Source organism: Cyprinus carpio, chromosome A12 (genome assembly GCF_018340385.1).
Source record: "Cyprinus carpio isolate SPL01 chromosome A12, ASM1834038v1, whole genome shotgun sequence".
NCBI classification, from domain to species: domain Eukaryota; kingdom Metazoa; phylum Chordata; class Actinopteri; order Cypriniformes; family Cyprinidae; genus Cyprinus; species Cyprinus carpio.
This window is the reverse complement of record NC_056583.1, coordinates 11,423,998-11,443,952: the sequence shown is the minus strand read 5'-3', so window position 1 is coordinate 11,443,952 and position 19,955 is coordinate 11,423,998. Positions and strand designations below refer to the sequence as shown.

The 19,955-nt window shown below is 38.6% G+C and overlaps 1 protein-coding gene across 5 annotated transcripts in view; it reads left to right on the top strand.

Moving 5' to 3' along the window:
• Window positions 1-17,252, top strand: part of LOC109109558 (myocardin-related transcription factor A-like) — a 31,466-nt gene extending 14,214 nt beyond the window's left edge. For 2 of the 5 annotated variants that reach the window (XM_042767530.1, XM_042767533.1), the window contains 16 exons: window positions 5,629-5,694; window positions 7,844-7,899; window positions 8,003-8,078; window positions 8,396-8,542; window positions 9,191-9,351; window positions 9,731-9,847; window positions 9,970-10,220; window positions 11,078-11,249; window positions 11,524-11,919; window positions 12,214-13,164; window positions 13,274-13,480; window positions 14,187-14,285; window positions 14,664-14,804; window positions 14,945-15,031; window positions 15,138-15,198; window positions 15,870-17,252. In XM_042767530.1, the coding sequence (XP_042623464.1) occupies window positions 5,629-5,694; window positions 7,844-7,899; window positions 8,003-8,078; window positions 8,396-8,542; window positions 9,191-9,351; window positions 9,731-9,847; window positions 9,970-10,220; window positions 11,078-11,249; window positions 11,524-11,919; window positions 12,214-13,164; window positions 13,274-13,480; window positions 14,187-14,285; window positions 14,664-14,804; window positions 14,945-15,031; window positions 15,138-15,198; window positions 15,870-16,390 (3,509 nt within the window). In that variant the 3' untranslated portion in view covers window positions 16,391-17,252. Of the gene's footprint in view, window positions 1-3,444; window positions 4,154-5,628; window positions 5,695-7,843; window positions 7,900-8,002; window positions 8,079-8,395; window positions 8,543-9,190; window positions 9,352-9,730; window positions 9,848-9,969; window positions 10,221-11,077; window positions 11,250-11,523; window positions 11,920-12,213; window positions 13,165-13,273; window positions 13,481-14,186; window positions 14,286-14,663; window positions 14,805-14,944; window positions 15,032-15,137; window positions 15,199-15,869 lie in introns of those variants that run through there. The other 3 variants (XM_042767531.1, XM_042767529.1, XM_042767532.1) reach the window with 3 other exon arrangements.
• Window positions 17,253-19,955: the final 2,703 nt, after the last annotated feature.

Below are 19,955 nucleotides of genomic sequence, written 5' to 3'. Positions count from 1 at the left end.
TATTTCATGCTTTAGGCTTTTATGGCTCACATAGTATGATATAGGAAAATGTGGAGCTAATACCTAAGGAACAAGAAACACAAAACTGAGCAAAAATATGCAAAACATAAGAAGAAATTCTGATAGCTTGTAAGGTAGATCAGTAAATAAATATTTATAACAGTATAGCAGACTAATCATATTTAAATGCTTAGTTTTGTGTGGTTTTTTTATTATTATTATTGTGGGAGGCCAATCATATAATGCGATGCAGTCCAATGATTGACTGAGAGATTTACAAATAAATGTTCCACACAAGCATGATGCATCGTATTTGACACTCACGTTTAACCATGATTTTAAAAATGATGAAAGAATAATCAAGTAAGCCCAAGTTGCTCCAGTCAAGTAGTGTTTATCTTGAAGATTTACTAATGATTTAAAAATGTATCTTTTATAAAAGTCAGATTTCACAGCAAAAAGATGTGTACCACAGCCTGAAGGGGGATGAAGACAGAAGGCATGTGTGTTTTGATCATGTTGATAATTTAAAGGCTTTAGAAATTTGTGTGTTTGTGTATTAATAAAATCCAGTAGGCTTTATAAAGTTAAGGCAAATGTTGAATGGAACAAAATACCATTTGTTTTATCTATAACAGCAGGATGGAATATCATGTGAAAATGTCAAACATAATAAAAACAAGAGTTATGATTTGCGGAGATGCTAGATAGTAGGGCAGGAGGTAGAGAGGTTTGGATGAAATGAGTTCAGAAGGATGTTATGTAACAGGCTCACAAAAACAGGAGAGCTTGGACGTGAGCCTCTCTTTTTTCACTCGTCTCTCTCTCTCTCTCTCTCTCTTTCCTTCCTCCCATAACCTCATTTGCTGAGCTCAATCTGACGTTCCTTCTGCACTTTAGCAGCTTGTATTACTCGAGTCAGGCAGCTGGCCTGATTTTCTTGTTCCTTCACTTTTTCACTCGTTTGGTAGTGGGGCCATATTTGAATCAGATTGAGGAGATATGAGGTATAATCCTCTCGGTAACACTTTACAGTAAGGTTCATTAGTTAACATTAGTTATCTACTTTAGTTAACATTAACTAGGCATGAACAACACTTCTACAGCATTTATTAATCTTAGTTCATGTTAATTTCAACATTTACTAATGCATTATTTAAATCAAAAGTTGTGCTTGTTAACAGTTAGTGCACTGTGAATTAACATGAAGTAACAATGAACGACTTTATTTTCATTAACATTAACAAAGATTAATAAATACTGTAATAAATGTATTTTTTATTGTTTGTTCATGTTTACTAATACATTAACTAATGGAACCTTATTGTAAAGTGTTACCATCCTCTCATGTGCGTATGATTTTGAGGACTTTATGGCAGTGCGATCCCTTGCGTCATTGTAGAAATGTAGACAGCATGGAAACTGGTCTGCTAGGGCCTATTCTTCTGGATAGTGCTGGAAATTAAGTAACAATGACGTTGGTTTTTAGTGGGTGATTGAAAGCAGAAAGGAAAATAGCAGCAGAAAAGTGTGTTTTATGAACGAATGAATAATGCATTTATATAGCGCTTTATTGTGTTATTGTGTTTTAACATCTAGAAGAGGGCAGAAACTGATTCTCAAAAAACAGAACAGCGTGAATGCAATAGAAAATCAACCTCTCATTTTTGAGACTATGGAAATGTTTTTCATGACTTTAAATATATATTTCAAAATATTTAGTGGTTGTTATGGAAGAAGCTAATTTTAAGTTAGTCTTAAAATAATGTTGTAAATATAAAAGCGGATATTGCAGCTGCAAAAACTCGGTACTACACCATAAGTTAACCTTGGCCAATAATGATTCTGACAGTCATAACAGGATGTTTGCATTGCTTGAAATAAAACTACATTGAGGTTACTCATTTAGGTGTTTTAGATCTGTCTGAGAGCCTGATGAGCTTTGACTTTATTATCTGTGATGCTTTATTTGATAAAGGTGATGTTTTGTACGTGTCAGCTTTTGGGTGTAGCATACAGGCTGACAATAGACTTCCTCTGTGGTCAGTTGTCACTTCGCAATGCTGGGACCTTGTAGTCAATTACAGCATAAGCGTCAACTGCTGTGAATTCTCACCAAGTGATGATGACAGCAATGAGCTCGTGGGCTAAAAGCAGATCGTGGTAATGTTTTTGTCTCTAGGGGGTCTGTGCATAGTGGTCTTCATTTTCCTATAATACAGAAAGTATGACTGTTTACATTAGCGTATTTAATCTGAATGAAATATATAGTGGCCAGAAGGCATTTATCAAATTCTGAGTGATCTGGAATTTTCCTGCCACCTGGTTAACACACGCAGGACTTCTTAAAGGGAGAGTTCACACAAAAATGGCATTCTGTTATCATGTCATTCCAAACCTGTATCACTTCAATAGCCGTTCTTTAGTGTTTTGCTTTCTGGAATTCTGTTTTTGTGTGTGTTTGTTAGAAAATGTGTGTGAGTCATGTTTGTAAGAACAGTAGCGCTGGGATAGCGGTGGGTAACCCTATACAGTGCTTGCACAGGTGATACTGAGCTGAATATAGAGCCTTCTGGCCAGCTGGCCTTACTATTTAAAACTGAGAGAGGACCCGGGTGGGGGGATGAGGGGGTTCGCCAACAGTCAAACATGTGCGATGTATGTGAGCCTGTGACAGGCAAACTCCTTCACTTTATCTGCCAGAAAGATAGGAAAGGTCAAAGGAGACCTACATTTTTCCAGTGACCTCCTTCCTTTCACTCTCTGCTCATGTCACCGGGACTCCCGAGAGCCCCACATGACACTATTTCTGAGAGTGACGTGAGAGTTTTCCGTATGAAATACCTTGTAAAATGTTGCATGCCATATGTGAGAGGGTTGATCTGTTCCTGTTTCTTTTTGTTGTTGTTTTTTTGCAGTTGAATTTTTTTCACTTGTTGTGTATGCCAGAAACGTGATCGGAAGCTTATAGTTTGTGAACATACAGTATAAAAACTAAAAAGAAATGCTTTCTCTGTATATAAGTGAAAGTGTTGTTACTGTTAATGAGAACTGCATTATTTTCATTCTAAAACACTAACAAAGGAAGAACATTTTCATGACCCTAAAAGTAAATTAAACATAGAATACTGAAAATAATGTCATGATTTCCACAAAAATTTTAGACAGCACAGTTGTTTTCAACTTTGATAATAAGAAATGTTACTTGAGAACAAAATCACCATATTAGAATGATTTCTTAAGGATCATGTGACGCTGAAAACTGGAGTAACAGGAGTAAGCTGAAAATTCAGCTTTGCCATCACAGGAATAAATTACAATTGAAAGTATATTAAAACAGAAAACTTACATTTCTAATAATACACAAAATTACAGTTTGTATTTTTGATCAAATAAATGGAGCCTTGACAGAATAAGAGCATTTAAAAAAAAAAAAAAAAAAACAGCATAGAAAACTTACCTACCCCAAACTTTTGAATGCGATTACGTTTATATATATTTATATATATGCTACCCTAATGAACCAGTGAAAAAGAGCTGAGGGGGTGAATGGGGGTCTGCCAGATTGTAAAGCGTGAACGAGAGGCAACAGCTGAGCTGAAGCGAGCAGTCATTGGCACTCAGCAGACCCTCCTCTATGTTTGAGGGTGAGAGACACGCTGTTCTGTGAATGTCTTCTGCTGAGTGCAGAGCAGGCTCTGTGCTCTGCCGTCTTCACCTATGTGCGTCAGCTTCATTTTCTGCCTCTGCGTAACGCAGCTGCAGAGCCTCTGCATCCACCTTTGAGAACAAAAGAGGACAAAAGCGAGGATTAGATTTTGGATGAGGAAGAAACCAAGTGGAAGCTGTCTGTTCTCCAGTTCTGAGATTTGAAACGCTGTAAATACCATTGTTGTGGACTAACATAACTGTTACGGAAATCTCGTGCTGTACAATCCGTTTTCCTCACTTTGGACCACCAATGGAATATCAGTTTTGACTTTGAGACATTTCAAGAGACTTTCAACACTGGATCCAAACATGCTGGACACAAACCAATGCCTTCATATTGATACTTCCTCTTTTGAGGATCAACCAATTCAAAACGGTGAAGATAAGATGTCTGTGATGTCTCTGGACTGTGACAGACATGCTTATCATAGCCTCAAAGAAGGTAGGCATTGCCATTTTTATGCTTTTATAGAGTATAAGTAAAGCACCCTCCAGGTGTGCATCTAACCTAATACACTGAATTTAGCATCACTGGCGCTTATCCCGTGTCTTAACGTGTCAGACCTGATTATTCTAGTGACTTAGTGGTGAGATCACCCCAGCTGCTCGTACAGAGCCAAGAGCGAGCACCGGTTGACCTGTAAACTGTGCCAGGCCCAGGGGCTTTGAGGCCAGTCAGCAAGAGGTGTGTTTAATTAAGACCCCAGACACACAGGCTCTTGGATTAACCCAGTTGTCCGCATGATTTCTTTATTCTTTTTTCCTTTTGTTTCAAGACCTGGATGTTGACGCCACACTTTCCAGGTCTCCCACGGAATTTTCCAGGCTGGCGAGGAAACAATGGAGAGAGTGTTGGCATTTAAATGTGTCTGATTGATTTACAGTATCAGGCCAGGTTCTCGGAGAGGTGCGAGAGGGCTTGTGTTTCTTCTTCAGTGGGTACAGAAATAGTGCTGAGCAGCTCTAAGGAGTGGGTGGTCAAAAACAGCTGTTAAAATGAAGTGGGAATAGGAAGAATTTAGAACAAATAGCGAAACTTTTTGTATTCAATTTGCAAGTGAGAACTGGAGTGGGTGTTCTGGGATTTTTTGGGAACTTGTGACAAAAGGGGCCCTGATTTAAAAGTGCAGGATTCACATCCTCACAGCTGATCAAGAAAACGCCAGCCTTTGGTGAACAGTTCTTAAAAAACCCATTTTAATAATGTAAAGAGCCTTTTCCCACCATGCAGTTACTAAGGATGTTAAAGGGTCTTCATGAAATCATAGATTTTTTTTTTTGTTTATTTATGGTTTATAAAGCAAAAAGGAGTGTTTGGTGGGTCTTGGCATGCGCAAACGATGTTCTGGTTTGTTTATCCCCAGACGTTGTGTCTGTAAAGAACACCTGACTTGTGCACACAAAGCAATGCCATGTGGGTGATGATGTCATTGTGTCAGGACTGGCAGGTGCACATTTGCCTCTAAAGCGTCCTGGGCCACATCCCTCCTGACGTGGCATTTGACATAATAGTACTGTAACGGCTTTTTTTTCACTGAACAAAGCAATAACAATAACAAATCTCTCATGCTGCCTACACTCCACCCTCTTCATAATCATTGAGCAACTTACCCAGTGTGTTGTGCCAGCACGCAAGTTCCTGATCTGAAGAACGCCTATTGCCTCTCAGTTGCACTTTTTGAATTCAGGAAAGTAGTTGAGTGTGGTTAAACGGGAAGTATGAAAACACCCAAACAACCTAAGCATTCACAGTGCCTCCCCTCAGCATTCACTCTTTACTTAGAAAGAAACTGAAAGAGGGCCCTTTCGAGCTCTTGTCCTGACTTATGCTATAGTCATCTGGCTGCAGCGGTCCTGATGTGAATATCGAATCTGTCATTCTCTTTATCTGAACCCTTTTCCTCTCTCCCCATGCAGTTCTTCAGCTCAAACTACAACAGAGAAGGACAAGAGAGGAGCTGGTCAGCCAAGGAATCATGCCTCGTAAGTCAGATTTTTGCTCTTCTAGCTATGCCAAGCATCACACATGTGCATATGTGCATTTACATGCAGCACAAGCAGATTGCAAAAAATTAATAGGTTCATTTTGGGAATGTGTGTGAATGCTGTATTTATAGTTGCTTCATAACGTATTTGGGCATTCAAGTCACACTCAAGTATGTATAAATGAATCTAGTGACATTCAGACATTAAGCGTGACCTGAATGTATAAAAACTTTGAGGCTACTGTATATTCAAAGCTAGGTATAATGACAGCATTCTGAGATATTTATATTATACAGTATAGCCCCAATGATATGCAGACTCTTGATGTGGTGGAGTGTGTCAATAAGAAACTTGCTGTTGTGGTGCAGCAATGGCCACATGTATGTCATGCTACTCTGAAGGATATTGCAACATTCCCAGCCGCTCATTCTGCATGAAATCGACAATGACATAAAATATTTCATCAGTGCTTATATAGCAATCAACACCCATTCAAATCAAAAACAGTGAGCTTATCTATGTTCTTTCCAGTTTATGCATTATGCTGCATATTGCAGCATTGACTTGTATTTTGCTTATAGGCTCCAGCAGGCATTAATGGATGGGACTATTCTCTATGTCCTCTTGACTTTTGATTGCAAACACACAGTCATTGTGAAAGGGCCTGTTGCTGCATTATCAGGTGGATCTACTTCCCCTATTGTTTCCACTTCCTTATTCTGTGTTCTGCTCATCAGGAAAGAGGATTTGCTGTCTTCACACTGTGCTGTCTATGTAGCTTCTGTGGAAAGGAGGAAGTTCTCAAGCAGCTCTAGCTTTGCTCTTTAAACGACAGCCAAAAACGAACTGTTTGGTTAAATTTAAACAGCACTAAACACTTGTGTTGCAGTATTAATTGACAATTGCACTTGACAAAATACTTTCATTGCTGCACACATAAGCCTGAAGGATTACATTAAGATTTCTTAACCGTTTAATGTAACTGAATGAGAGTAGTTGACACATAACGTGCCAACTGACTTTTTCATCAAGGATTTAAGATTAAATTTATATTGAATGTCTAAGGGAAAGTTTGTGCCTTTAGGTTTTTTGTAAATTTTTTTTTTTAACTCACATTTTCCTCACAATGCAGGTTATGTCAACTTTCCGAACGTTTTTAATGTGATTTATCCACGACTCTACAGTTCAGTACAGAAGAGGATTAGGGCCAAGCGATAATAAAAAAAATAAAACCATCTTGAGATTAAATTCACTATAATACAAGATTATATTCGTTAAATTTCAAGAAAAATGTCGAAATAAAATGTCGAGAATTAAATCATTAAATTTAGAGAATAAAGTCATTGTGTTTTGTACAGTACTTTCGGTTTATATTTGTGAGCCTCTGTTGCACAGAGACTAGGCAGATCACTGCTGACACTACCATATGGTTTCAGAAATTTCAAGTTAGTTACCCAATCTTGGCTGTTGCATCACATTCTTACTTTATTCCTTTCATATTACAGCTAAATCACATGTGCAGTTTACTCTCCTTGTTTTTAGTTTTTTTTTTTTTTTCAGCCCTCTTTTTAGAGAAAAAAAAATGTCTGCTGTTGTGATCGTAAATACAGTTTATATTGTACATACACTGTACAAGTACAGTTTACTACCAATTTAGGAATATACTTGTTTGGTATACTCTAAGATGACCAGAGGCAAACTATTTAGCAAAAAAGACATTTTTGAAAAAGTAAAGAGTAATAAAAAATAACTTTATTATTTTATATTCCCAAGTGCATTTTCAGGCAGATGGATATACACACTTGGTTCCTTTGTTCTTTCAGCAGATGATGTGAGCCAATCTAATATAAGGGGATGCTCTCTTTTTAAATGTATGACCTTTTTGTATGACATTTGATGACTAGTCTTCTTATATAGTTCCTCGAAATTAAATATGATTCATTAAGGGAAAAAGGTGGGCACAGGTACATGACTATTTGAAAACTTGGAAGTCATGGCAGTGATTGAGTGAAAACGCGATATGCATTGGGCTGCTGTTTGGAGTGGTTAGTTCACACAGGAATAGCAACTGGCAATTACAGTGACCAAAATGCACATCCTTATGACTGAACATAAGAGAGTAAGACTGTCTCTGTCTCTGTTCTAGCACTGAAGAGTCCAGCTGCCTTTCACGAACAGATGAAAAGTCTGGAGAGAGCACGCGTGAGTGACTTTATCTCTTTTCCTTTTGAAGAAACAAAAAAAAAAAAAAAATCACTTTCTTGTCATCTTTGATTGACACTTGTTTTCGCTTTTACTGGTGCAGACTGAGGATTACCTGAAGAGGAAGATCAGGAGTCGGCCAGAGAGGTCAGAACTGGTCAGGATGCACATCCTCGAAGGTGAGGGTCACATCATTCTTGTTATTATTTATTCAATTGCAAGTCATGTTTCTGTTATGCATCTTCTGCCTCTTGCAATGGACCTTCTTCACAGTGAAAGGGTCCATAGCCATAACCCTGTCCTGACCTGTTCCTGTTATAGCTTCTGTATTCTATAGTATTTTTTTTTTTCATTTCTGTTACTTTAGAAACAGGTAGTTGATCAACATGCAAAAATACTAATTGAGTCAGTAGACTCTCAGAGGGGAATTTAGGTGGTATTTACATTAAATGAAGTGATTCATTTGTTAATGAATACATCTGTTTTTCACTCACAGAGACCTCAGCTGAGCCCTCACTGCAGGCCAAGCAGCTGAAGCTGAAGAGAGCCCGCCTGGCAGATGATCTCAATGATAAGATCTCCCACCGCCCTGGTCCCATCGAGCTCATCCACAAGAACATCATCCCTGTGCACACGCTCATTGGTTAGTCTGTAACCACTGTCAAAAACAACATTTATGTCACATGCGCTATTATAGCACTGTCAGCTTTGTCAGTGTTACTATTTAAACACCATAAGCATTTTCTCCATAAATGACAACAGTGCAAATGTATTATTTGCAAAGTTGACAATAAAAGAGGAAACTTGTACCTACATGTATTTTCAATAACATTCCTGTGTCATTTTAATTGTATATATTTGACAGTTTGTTCACTTAAAAGTTTCACTCACAATGATTTGTTCACAACTCAAGCACCATTAATTCTGTTAAATATAAGTGAAGTTTTACAGTCATCAATGTCTTAAAAGATAGTTACCCAAAAATGAAAATCGTGTCATCATTTAATCACCCTCATGTTGTTCCAAACCATATTCTCAAAACTTAGATTAAACCACTCGATTCATATGGATTAATTTTATGGCGCATTTATGGATCTTCTAAGTTTTAGTTGCCTGAACTTTCAGTGGAGGCACAGAAACGTATCACTTATTAAAAAAAACATATCAGTTTGGAACAACATGACGGTGAGTAATCAGTGACAAAATTTGAGTCAGCTTAGGTAAACCATGAACCAGACTTATATGTGTCCATTCACAGATCAGACAACCATTTTCTTATGTGTATTTTCAGGTACAGAGTCTCCAAAGGGTGAGAGCTCCTCAATGGACGAGGACAGTAGCGATGCCCTATCACCGGATCCCCTGTGCAGTCAAGACTCTCCGTTGGGTCTTGCCCCTCAACACTCCCCCTCTGATATGCTGAAAATGAATGGAGAACTCTCACCCTCTCAGGTATATTGCTGTTTCAGTTGTTCAGTATGAGATGAATGGAATATCGCTTTTGTGCTTTCAGTAAGCTAGAGGGCAGCACTGCTCTACACTTAAAGGGACCATTCATCCAGACACACCCAACATGTCATCGTGTTATTTTAAACCTGTATTCTTTTTTCTTTCTTTGTACATGAAAAGATCAATTTAGCAGAATGTCCAAGCTGCTTTTTACCATTTGTATTTTAAAGTGAACTGTACCTTTAAATTGTTTTGTATTTTAAATGACTTCATTATAAGCCACAAAGCAACATCTGTGAGGTTAAGAACAGAGAGGACAATGTAGAAAATGCATTTAAGACCATACCATACATACTGTATTTAACCAGTGTATTTATTGTAGTTCCTCACTCAGGCCCCACCTCCTCCTCTCGTTGCATCTGATGCTTCTCCACCACGGAATCTAACCAGTGAAACTAACATGACAAACTCTTCCCGTCCACCGACGGGACATACAAAGGTAAAGTGAAAGCCATCAAACCTATCATCAGATTCATTTTTCAGTCTAAACCAATAAAAATGTGATTTCATCACTCATTTTTTCCTTATTGTATTCCTTTGCTTTGCCCTCACCATAAGCAGCAGTCCAAGTCCAGCACAGATCGGACATCTCAACGATCCAAGAAACCCAAAGATAACAAGCCCAAAGTGAAGAAACTCAAATATCACCAGTATATCCCACCTGACCAGAAGAATGACCGGGAGCCGCCTCCTGAACTGGACTCCTCGTACGCTAAGATCCTCCACCAGCAGCAGCTTTTTCTTCAGCTTCAGATCATTAACCAGCAACAGCAGCACTACAACTACCACACTATCTTACCCGCACCTCCAAAGTGAGTACAACCACACTGGATATGGATACACTTTACTGTGTGGTGTATAATTGTGTATGTGCATTTTATGTTTGTGTATGGGGTTGGTAAAATTTTTTCTCTTTAAGTATTTATATGATAAAACATGACATTAAAACAGTAATACTGCAAACTTTTATTGCAATTTATGTAGCTCTTTTCTATTTATATATATTTTAAAATGTAATTTATTCCAGAGATGCAAAGCTGAATTTTCAGCAGCCATTACCGCAGTCTTTAGTGTCACATGATCATTCAGAAATCATACTAATATACTGATTTGTTTCAAGAAACATTTTTTTATTCATCATTAATGTTGAAAACAGTTGTGCTTGTATTATTGTTGTGGAAACCGCAATACTTTTATCCTTTGATGAATAGAAAGTTCAAAAGAACAGCATTTATTTGAAAAAAGAAACCTTTCAACATTAGAAATAACTTTACTGTCACTTTTAATCAATTGAATGCATCCTCATTGAATAAAAGCATTAATTTCTTTAAAAAAAAAAAAAAGACCTGGTTACTGACCCCAAACCTTTGAACGCTGGTGTGTGTCTGCTAGAGCAGTGCTTCTCATCCGGTGTGTCACGTATCTGTTTTGATTGTGTCACAAAAGATTCCATTTAAAAAAATAAAAAAATAAATGCAACTAACTATATAATCATGAATAATTAGGATAACAAAATAGACAAAACTATGTGAAATAAAACAAAATAGGACCTATATTAAATGCAGGTTGCATAAACTGAGTTCTGAAGCAAAACTACTTTGAGCCACCATGCTTGAGAAGTGTAGATACAACTAACTGATTTATCAAAAATAAATCTGTTCAAATCCAGACTTCCTGCTGAAAAGCAGCAACCATCCAACAATCCAGGCCCCTCCCCTTCCCGGACTATTTCCGCGTGCTCTACAATCTCCTCCCATCAGAATGGGCCCAATCGTCAGAGCCAGCCTACAGTGGGAGGAGCTAAGCCCAGCACTTTGCCTGCAAACCTGGATGAATTCAAAGTGGGTAACGGTTGCAATTTATTAACTTACACTAAAGCAATAACAATGACCACTAATTTTGACAGTTTTGGTTCCGTTATTTTTCCCACTTTGTGTATGGGGATTAAAAATCATCATTAGATTGAAGCCATAAACCAAACCAACTAGCTCTGAAATGAATCACAATATTACAAACTTTGGAGAAAATGATGCAGATTGTTACTTCCAGAACGCAACTATTTCACTCTATGGTGGATAATGTGAAACTGATTTTTCTTCATCTCTCATCTCTCAGGTTGCTGAACTTAAACATGAGCTCAAATTGAGGGGTTTGACAGTATCGGGCACTAAGAACGATCTCATCGAACGACTGAAGAACTACCAGGAGCAGAACAGTGGTTCTTCAGCCACAGGGACTGCAGCTACGAAAACCGTCCCTGCTCAGGTACCACAAGTGTCAGTTCAGTCATCTGGTGCCGCCCAACATCAAGCCCCGAAAGATACGGTTGTTCCATTGTCAGCCTTTCCTGTAGCGGCTACCACTCGGGTCCACAGCACAACTCCACCTCAAATCATGCGCTTCAGCAGCACTAGCTCCTCTCCTCCTGCATCTCCGACCCCCTCTGACCGCTCTCTGGCTGGATTGAGTCCCGATGAGGCAAGCTGCAATGGGGATGTGTTTGGAGAAATGGTAGGTCTGTGATGAAATAGTGAAAAGAACATTAGGGATGCACATTTATTCTTTTCAATAAGCTGTTAGACATGGATGTACACCAAAATACAGATAAAAATCTGTAGCTACTTCAGTTTCATTGTGACTTTAAAAACACTAATAATTTAAAACATGCTATTGGTAATCTTTAGTGGTATTTAGCAGATCTCAAAATGTATTTTTCATATGTTGTGATGCTTAAAGCTATCATTATTTCTACATTTTAGTGTATTTTTTACATTCTTTTAAGAACTTGTGTTTCTCCATTAACAGGTTTCCTCGCCTCTCACCCAGCTCAGCCTGCACCCCTCTCCAGACCGCCCATCCCCAATTAAAGAGGAGTCTCATGGGCAGATGCAGCCCTCCTGCAGGCTTTCTCACCCGGGTCCGCTGCCAGCTGCACAGTCTCAGGATCCAGGTCCCATGGCAGCATCAGGATCTGCGGTGTCTCCTTTGGACAAAGACCAAATGCTTCAAGAGAAGGACAAGCAGATCGAGGAGTTGACACGCATGCTTAGGCAGAAGCAGAGGCTGGTGGAGACCCTGCGCTCTCAGCTGGAGCAGGGTAAGCGTGGAGCAGCAGCAGACATAACGGACAACACGGGTAACGCTGAAATACCATTGCTGTCTAACGGAGTGGAAGTGAAGGTAAAGGAAGAGATTAAGGATGAAATGGACACAACAGAGGACCTGCAGAAGCAAGTCCAACCCCAGAAGAAGATCCAGACGCAGTGTTCGCAGCAGACTCTACTCAAACTGCAGCAGATTCAGCGGCTGCAGTTGCAGCAGCAGCAAATGCTGGTGGACCTACCAAACATACAGCAACAAAAGACACAGTTATTGCAACAGCAAAATCAGCAGCAGCAAATGGAACCACTGAAACTGCAGCAAGAGCAAGGAAAAACACAGGTGTTGCAGTTGCAGCAGCAGAAGACGCAGCTGCTGCAGCAACAGCAGAAGGCTCAGTTACTGCAACAGCAGAAGGCTCAGTTACTGCAGCAGCAGAAGACACAGTTACTGCAGCAGCAGCAGCAGAAGGTACAGTTACTACAACAGCAGCAAAAGACTCAGTTGCAGGAGCAAAAGAAGACGCAGTTACTGCAACAGCAGCAGCAACAAAAGCTGCAGCAGCTCATCATCCAGCAGAGGCAGCAACAAAGCAATCAGAAGCAGCAGCAGACGAAGCCACAAAATCAGCCACAGCAGCAGGTACAGACACCCCAGGTCAGCAAACACTTCCAGCTCTTCTGATATTTGTTTGAATGGTATTGTATGCCTTTTGTTTCATGCAGTTCTTGCCAGTTTCACATAGTTTCTTTTTATATATATACAGGTTTCACAGGTGTTCGTCAACCAGCAGTCTAGTACTCAAATTACTACTACGTCTTTCCCACTGGATCTCCTGAAAGCTCACTCCACTCCCACGTTGGTCACTGACAGTAATGGTAACCGTTATCTGATTGCACTCACCAGTAATAGTGTGGACAGCCTGACTGGAAAGTCTCCTCAAAGCAAATCCAATGGATGGATTACTCTACAGGTGACTAAACAACAGTTTTTCTCTTAACATTTTAACTTAATTTTATGTTCAGTACTGTTCGGGTTAGGTAATTTTTTTTATGCTTTGAAAGAAGTTTGTGAAATATTATTTTAATTTAAAATGACTTGTATTCATTTCAAAGGGGTGGTCGATCAGATTTTTTCAATGGCTACATTGTGTTTATGGGGTGCAGTTTTAAAAAAAAACATTATTTTCACATATTTTACCTTTATTCTACACTGCTATTTCTGTTTTCGTCAAAATGGTCTGTTGAGTTCCTGGTTCTGTGAAGCCCCTCCATCAGAAATACGCAGTCGGGCTCAGATTGGTTAGCTGGCCCAGTGTGTTTGTGATTCGTTAACCGCCTAGTGCACTTTGTTCGGAAACGTCACGTCCCATTACCATTACGGGTAGTTGCATATTCCGGTGGTTCCGGTTAGTAATGTCACAAACCTGGGAAGAAGCTCTGGTTTTTTTTTTTTTTTTTTTTTTTTTTGTAATCCTTCAACAGCGATTTCTTTAAAAGAAAATATCTCCCTTTGTATTGAACTTGGAGTGTCGTAAGATTTCTTTTATGGCAAAGCTGAATCTTCAGCAGCCATTACTCAAGCCTTCAGTGTCACATGAACCTTCAGAAATCATTCTAATATGCTGATTTGGGGCTGAAGAAAAATTGAGTCGTAATTCTTGGTTTGTTGTGTTTCAGAGATTGCAGTCGACCCCTACCAAGCTTCCTAGCCAGTCATCTACTAGTATGGCTAGTTCTACCAACCAATCACAAGTTGTCAGAGAGCCCATCACCAAAGTATGTGTATATAACATGTGGCTGTGCTTTTTTCAAACCTGTTACAGTTCTGAAAAATAGCATGAAATAGAGAGCTCTCTGTTTACTCCAAAGTCTTCAAAGGTACATGAAACACAGATATGCATAGCAGATATGTACAAATAGTTTATGATGAAAGACAACAAGCATGCATTATTTTCAATCTATAAGAGTTAACCTCACAAAGATTTGAATTAGATTTGTTTGATTTACACCCTGAAAGCACATGTACCTCATGGAGGTATTTGACATCCGCATTGACATCTGCAAGACCTGTTTTTTAAAGTGTTTGTTCATCTGCAATATGTCTATAGGACTTTTCATATCAGCTGATCCATGTTGAAATCTCCCATTTTTCAGGTTCAGAAAGTAGGGCTCCACTTGGAAACTCCAATTGTTAAAGAGCCCAGCCAGCCAGTGTCTGCACCACCCAGTTTTGAGCCCTTCTTCAGTGAGGAATCGAACCCACTGAGCAAACCCTCCTCACCCCCTTCGTTTAAGGTATTGCACATGCATTAATACCTAATGCCCTTATTTTTTGTTACCTGTTTTCCTTTTGTCTTTTTCTCCTTCTTGCTTTGTTTTTAGCTAAAGCTAGTTTTTTTTAATCTTCCTCTACTCATCATCTCCATCAATTTTAGGAGGACATTTGCCCATCTTTTGATCGACACACTTTATTTACCCCTTCCTCCCCAAAGCCGAACCCTCACCCTCCTCAGCGTTTCAAAGTATGGCCTTTACTCACATTCTTTCTCCTTTGTTTTCTTTCTTTCAGCTTTTTCTATTTAAACAGTTTATTTTTCTTGTAACATTGGTGATATTGTCTGTTTACAGGATAATGTCTCAAACAACCAGCAAATAGATGATCTGTTTGAAATCCTGATCAAGAGTGGAGGTAAAAGAGCTCCTTTTACTTGAAATTGATCATTTTATTCAGCAAATTGATCAAAAGTGACAACATTTATAATATTTCAAAGATTTCTATTTCAAATAAATCCTGGCATCAAAGAATCCTGGAAAAAATGCATCATGGTTTCCACAAAAATATTAAGCAGCACAACTGTCTTCAACATTGACAATGTAAGAAATGAATAAGATATGTTTTTTGAGCACCAAATCAGTGTATTAGAATGAATTCTGAAGCATCACATGACACTGAAGACTGGACTAATGACTCCCATCTCAGGAATAAATGACTTTTTAAAATATATTAAAACAGAAAATGGTTATTTTAAAGCAACACTATGTAACTGTAACACATACCTGCGTGAGTTTTTAAATACATTAATATGGGAAATGGTTATTTTTAGAATTTTCTTTCGCGGGATGCATGCAGTTCTGTTTATTAACAGCTAGAGAGCCAAAATTTACATAGTTTTTCTTTAAAGATTAGTTTTGAATTTTATTTTGGTTTTTGTGTGTTTTTATGTTTATTTGCAGACTTGATAAGCAAAAGAGATTTCTTTCAAAAACATTTTTAAAAAATCTTACCCACCACAAACTTTTGAACAGTAGGGTGGGAATATATTTTTTAAATAATAAATCTCTCTTCTTTCCATATCTTAGAAATTTCATCTGGATTTAAAGCCAGTCAAGACCCCTCCCTGTCAGACCTCCCCTCCAGCCCACCCACTCCTTCCCCACCTCCTTCTCCGCACCACTTCTTGCCACCCACACATCACCCCGACACCCAGAACAGACCTTGCTCTGGAACAGGCCGTCTGGAGGACTTCCTGGAGAGCACCACCGGTGCTCCTCTTCTCGGTGTGGAGCCGGACGGACCTTTAACGTTAATCGATGACCTCCACAATCAAATGCTGAGCACTTCCAGTATTCTGGACCATCCCTCATCTCCAATGGACACCAGTGACCTGAGCTTCTCGCCCCACCCTGCCAGCTTGGACTTTGAAGACCCCACCTTGGATGGCATGGATTGGCTGGACATACCCGTGGTAGGAGGGGGCAGTAATTCTAACAGTGGGGGTATGGTTCTTGCCCCTCTGAGCTCGCACACCCCACCCAGTGTATTTTCTGCAGACTTTTTGGACAGTTCAGATCTGCAGCTCCACTGGGACTCATGTTTGTAGCTTTTGGTCTTAATTGCTTGACGAGACACAATTTAGCACCTTCAACGTTACTGTGTATAGGCTGTACACAAAACACTCCAGACGCACATGCTGTTTCTTATGTGAAAAAGCTTCATTGTTTTCTTCATATTCCAATGCCAAATGGTATTTAAACAGTTCCTGCGGCTGATAGGTTCTCTTAAGCACTGAATTTTAAGCTCTCATTTTTTTCTTCATACCCAACTGTTTTACATCACATGGCATTGTTGCCTTTGCCAACAGAGAGACCAATATGGACCCCGCCACCAACTTCCCACATCATCCACAGCTCAACTAAAGAATCCATATTTTGGTCTAGCAGTTAGAAAAGTTGTCTATGCTGGTTAGGATAATTTTTCACTTTAAGAACACTAGTTCGTACACTCCTCCACCCATCTTTGGCACCATATAGTGTTATTTCTACCCATCTCAATAAAGCTGTGACCTCATAACCATTATGAGGGCTATTTCTGCTTTACAGGTTTCACACTTTTCCTTTCATTGACAAACTAAATGGAGAAAAAAATATGAGATGTCATAAACATCCTTGCTTTTGAACCCTTTTGGCTTGTTAGTTTTTCCAACATTGCACTTGAGCCGACCCGACTGGCGCTCTGGTCTACACCCAATGTAATGGGATCTGCAGGGAACCAGGTTTGGTGACGTTCACCAGATCTCTATGCATTGCTGTACTTTAGGATCATGTATTGATGAAACCTTTGTTCTTTTCCCTCTGATTGTAACCATTTCGCTGGTGGAGGTCAGTGCTGGGGTTCAGGTTTCAGAGTATTTGGAACTTCTTGTTTTTTAAAAAAGGAAAAAAAATAAAAGAAAAAAAAATGCAGCATGGAGTGTGTTTTGTTGTTTCACCTGTGCTCACATATACACAGTACATATATCCACGATGGTCATTTATTATTATATATATTATTAACTTTAAATGTATGTTATAATTAATTTTACATTCATAATTAGGCATTGGCAGTTGCTTTTATCTGAAGCGATTATAAGTATTATTTTCTATCTGTTCTTGACATTGTCATTGAAAATGCTTTTACTATTACAGAAAAAGAATCTGGGCAATTTTCTAATAATTTTCATCTTGCTGCAAAAACGTAATTTTTAAATAGATACGCAGTGTTAATTTTAAATAGTTCAGTTGCTTAATTAGACAATAAAAAATTACTAAAAAAATAACTCAACCCAAAGGGCTGCTGTGTGGAGAACTGAGATGTCTGTTGTTAGGAGGCTAAAGGCTGGAGATCGAATACGACTGAATTAGTGTTAAAGGGATATTTTGCCCAAAATTTTAAATTCTGTCATCATTTACTCACCGCTAATCAATATGCATTAACGTTAATATAACCTTTCATAACAAGGTGATGAAATGATGACAGAATTATTGGGAGAGCTATCCCTTAAATGAACATGGATGCACTCAAATATTTTTTAAATTAATGGCACACATTTTAATGAATAGAATGTTTTATGTGAAGTTTTATTATGATACGGTTTACTATACTCTGCGGTGTCATCGGTGACCAAAAGAGAGCACAAGAGAGCTACAGCCCAGATTATCATATGACAAGCCTCAGTGTTGATGTGTGAGGAGGCCGAGTTTAAAATATTGCAAAACATGCTGCTGTTTTCTGCCTCTACAGCCGTGACTGACATCTTGAATTTTACCTGCCTGTCGTGCCTGGAGAGTGGTGATGGTTTAAGGGAGCTCGTGAAAGAGTCACTGTCACTGTATGATTACATGGGATTATAACGGTAACTACCAAAATCATCAAAAGCATTACTGCGTCTGAAATTTTTATTTTGTAAAGAGACATTGTTTGAGGTACAAATCCACATTTGAAAACTGATTCACAATTTCAAGCATTACAGTTTTTGGGTTTACTAGTTCTGTTTACTCATAGGCCTATTTAATGTGAATATAAAACCGTAAATTTCCTTTCAAAATAATTTTTTGGTAGCCTTTCTTGTTTTGTTTCTCCAATCGTTGTTTAAAGCCCTTATATGACTAGTTAATCAGTTTTACACAATACTGCAGGCATTACCAACGTAACAAATAGTAGCTTCTACAAACACTCCAATTTCAGATATATTTAAACAGTGCTTAACAAAGCATCAGTGTAGCTCTTAAATACAATTCTCATATAATTAAATAATACAATAAATGTACATGAATACAGAAATATGTTTAATATGCTAAATATAAATTTGACAACAGAAAAAGCAAAAGTGCCCAGTTGACAGGAATATCTGGGTTTTAAAAAAGCAAAACAGGACCCAGTACAGGAACAAACAGGAAGCACTTATAAGTACAGTACATAAATATTGTAATACTACAACTTTTTAAGGAATATCACACTAGCAAGAGTGCTGTTGGTCTGAATGACAGCTGTGCTGATATTCAGACAGTGAGTGTGATATAACTTTTATACAACAGTTTAACAAGTGACCGTATATGTGGAGTAACAGTGACTCCCTCTCCTTGCTAAAAGAGTTCTGTAATCACTATTGATTTTTTACATTTCTCAGTCCCGCTAGCTGAGGATTTCAGTCGTACCAGCATTGGAATTTGAATCTCCAGGTTCTACTGCAGATGATAAACCGACACAATTAGCTTGGATTCTGAGATATCAGACTTGTTATATGGTATTGGAGTAGATCTTGTTTTTGTATATGGATACATGACTTCCGAGGTAAAAATTCTGGTAACTCACTCCACTGATCCAAGTGAAAGGAAGGAAAGACAAGTAGAAGGTTAACAGTGCAAGGCTTGCCTATATGCAGCTAGTGCTTTTGAGACCTTGATTTCAAGGATGGTTAATTCACTAGAGCTGATATTTTTGCCATTGCATAGTTTGTTTACACAAATTATGTGCTTCATTCCCAGTTCCAGATTATTGCTCAGAGCTGCTGGCATCATTTCTTCGGCATCATTTCTTCAGCCTCACATAATGAGGCAATGCGCCTTAGTTAACAATCTGTAAAGTGAGCTACTCAGCATGACAGTGAGGACTGGACACTTTTTGTCAGGTGGTCTTGAGTAACGAAGGAGATAGTGAAGATCAGACTCTTTTAAGCAAACAAGAGATAAAAAAACAGGAAGATAAGAGGAAGTTAGATGTTTGATGATGTCTTCACTCCATGATTGGAGTGATTTGAATGTAAAAACTCATAAAAACAAGACTTTCTCCATTATGTTTCCACAGAAAATTCATCCAGGACAGAGTTCCAACATGTTGTGCAATTCCAGTTGGGTGACCAGAGTCCTGTCTTGCAGTCCTTTCTCAAACCCAACCTTCTTTCATTCCCACTTTGCTACCTGTGAAGTCCTGTCCCAAGAAAAGCATGCCAAAAATAGATCTAAACATATAGATAAATAAAAAAGTAGGAAAATGCTAGCAGGAAACAGTTTTCAGCTTTGAGGTCTTTTTCAATATAAACATGCTTCATGGTACTTTATCAGATTTGTTGTCAAGTTTGTGTCATTTTTACTCACAGCACAACTTGATTCTTTCATACAAAGGTGACT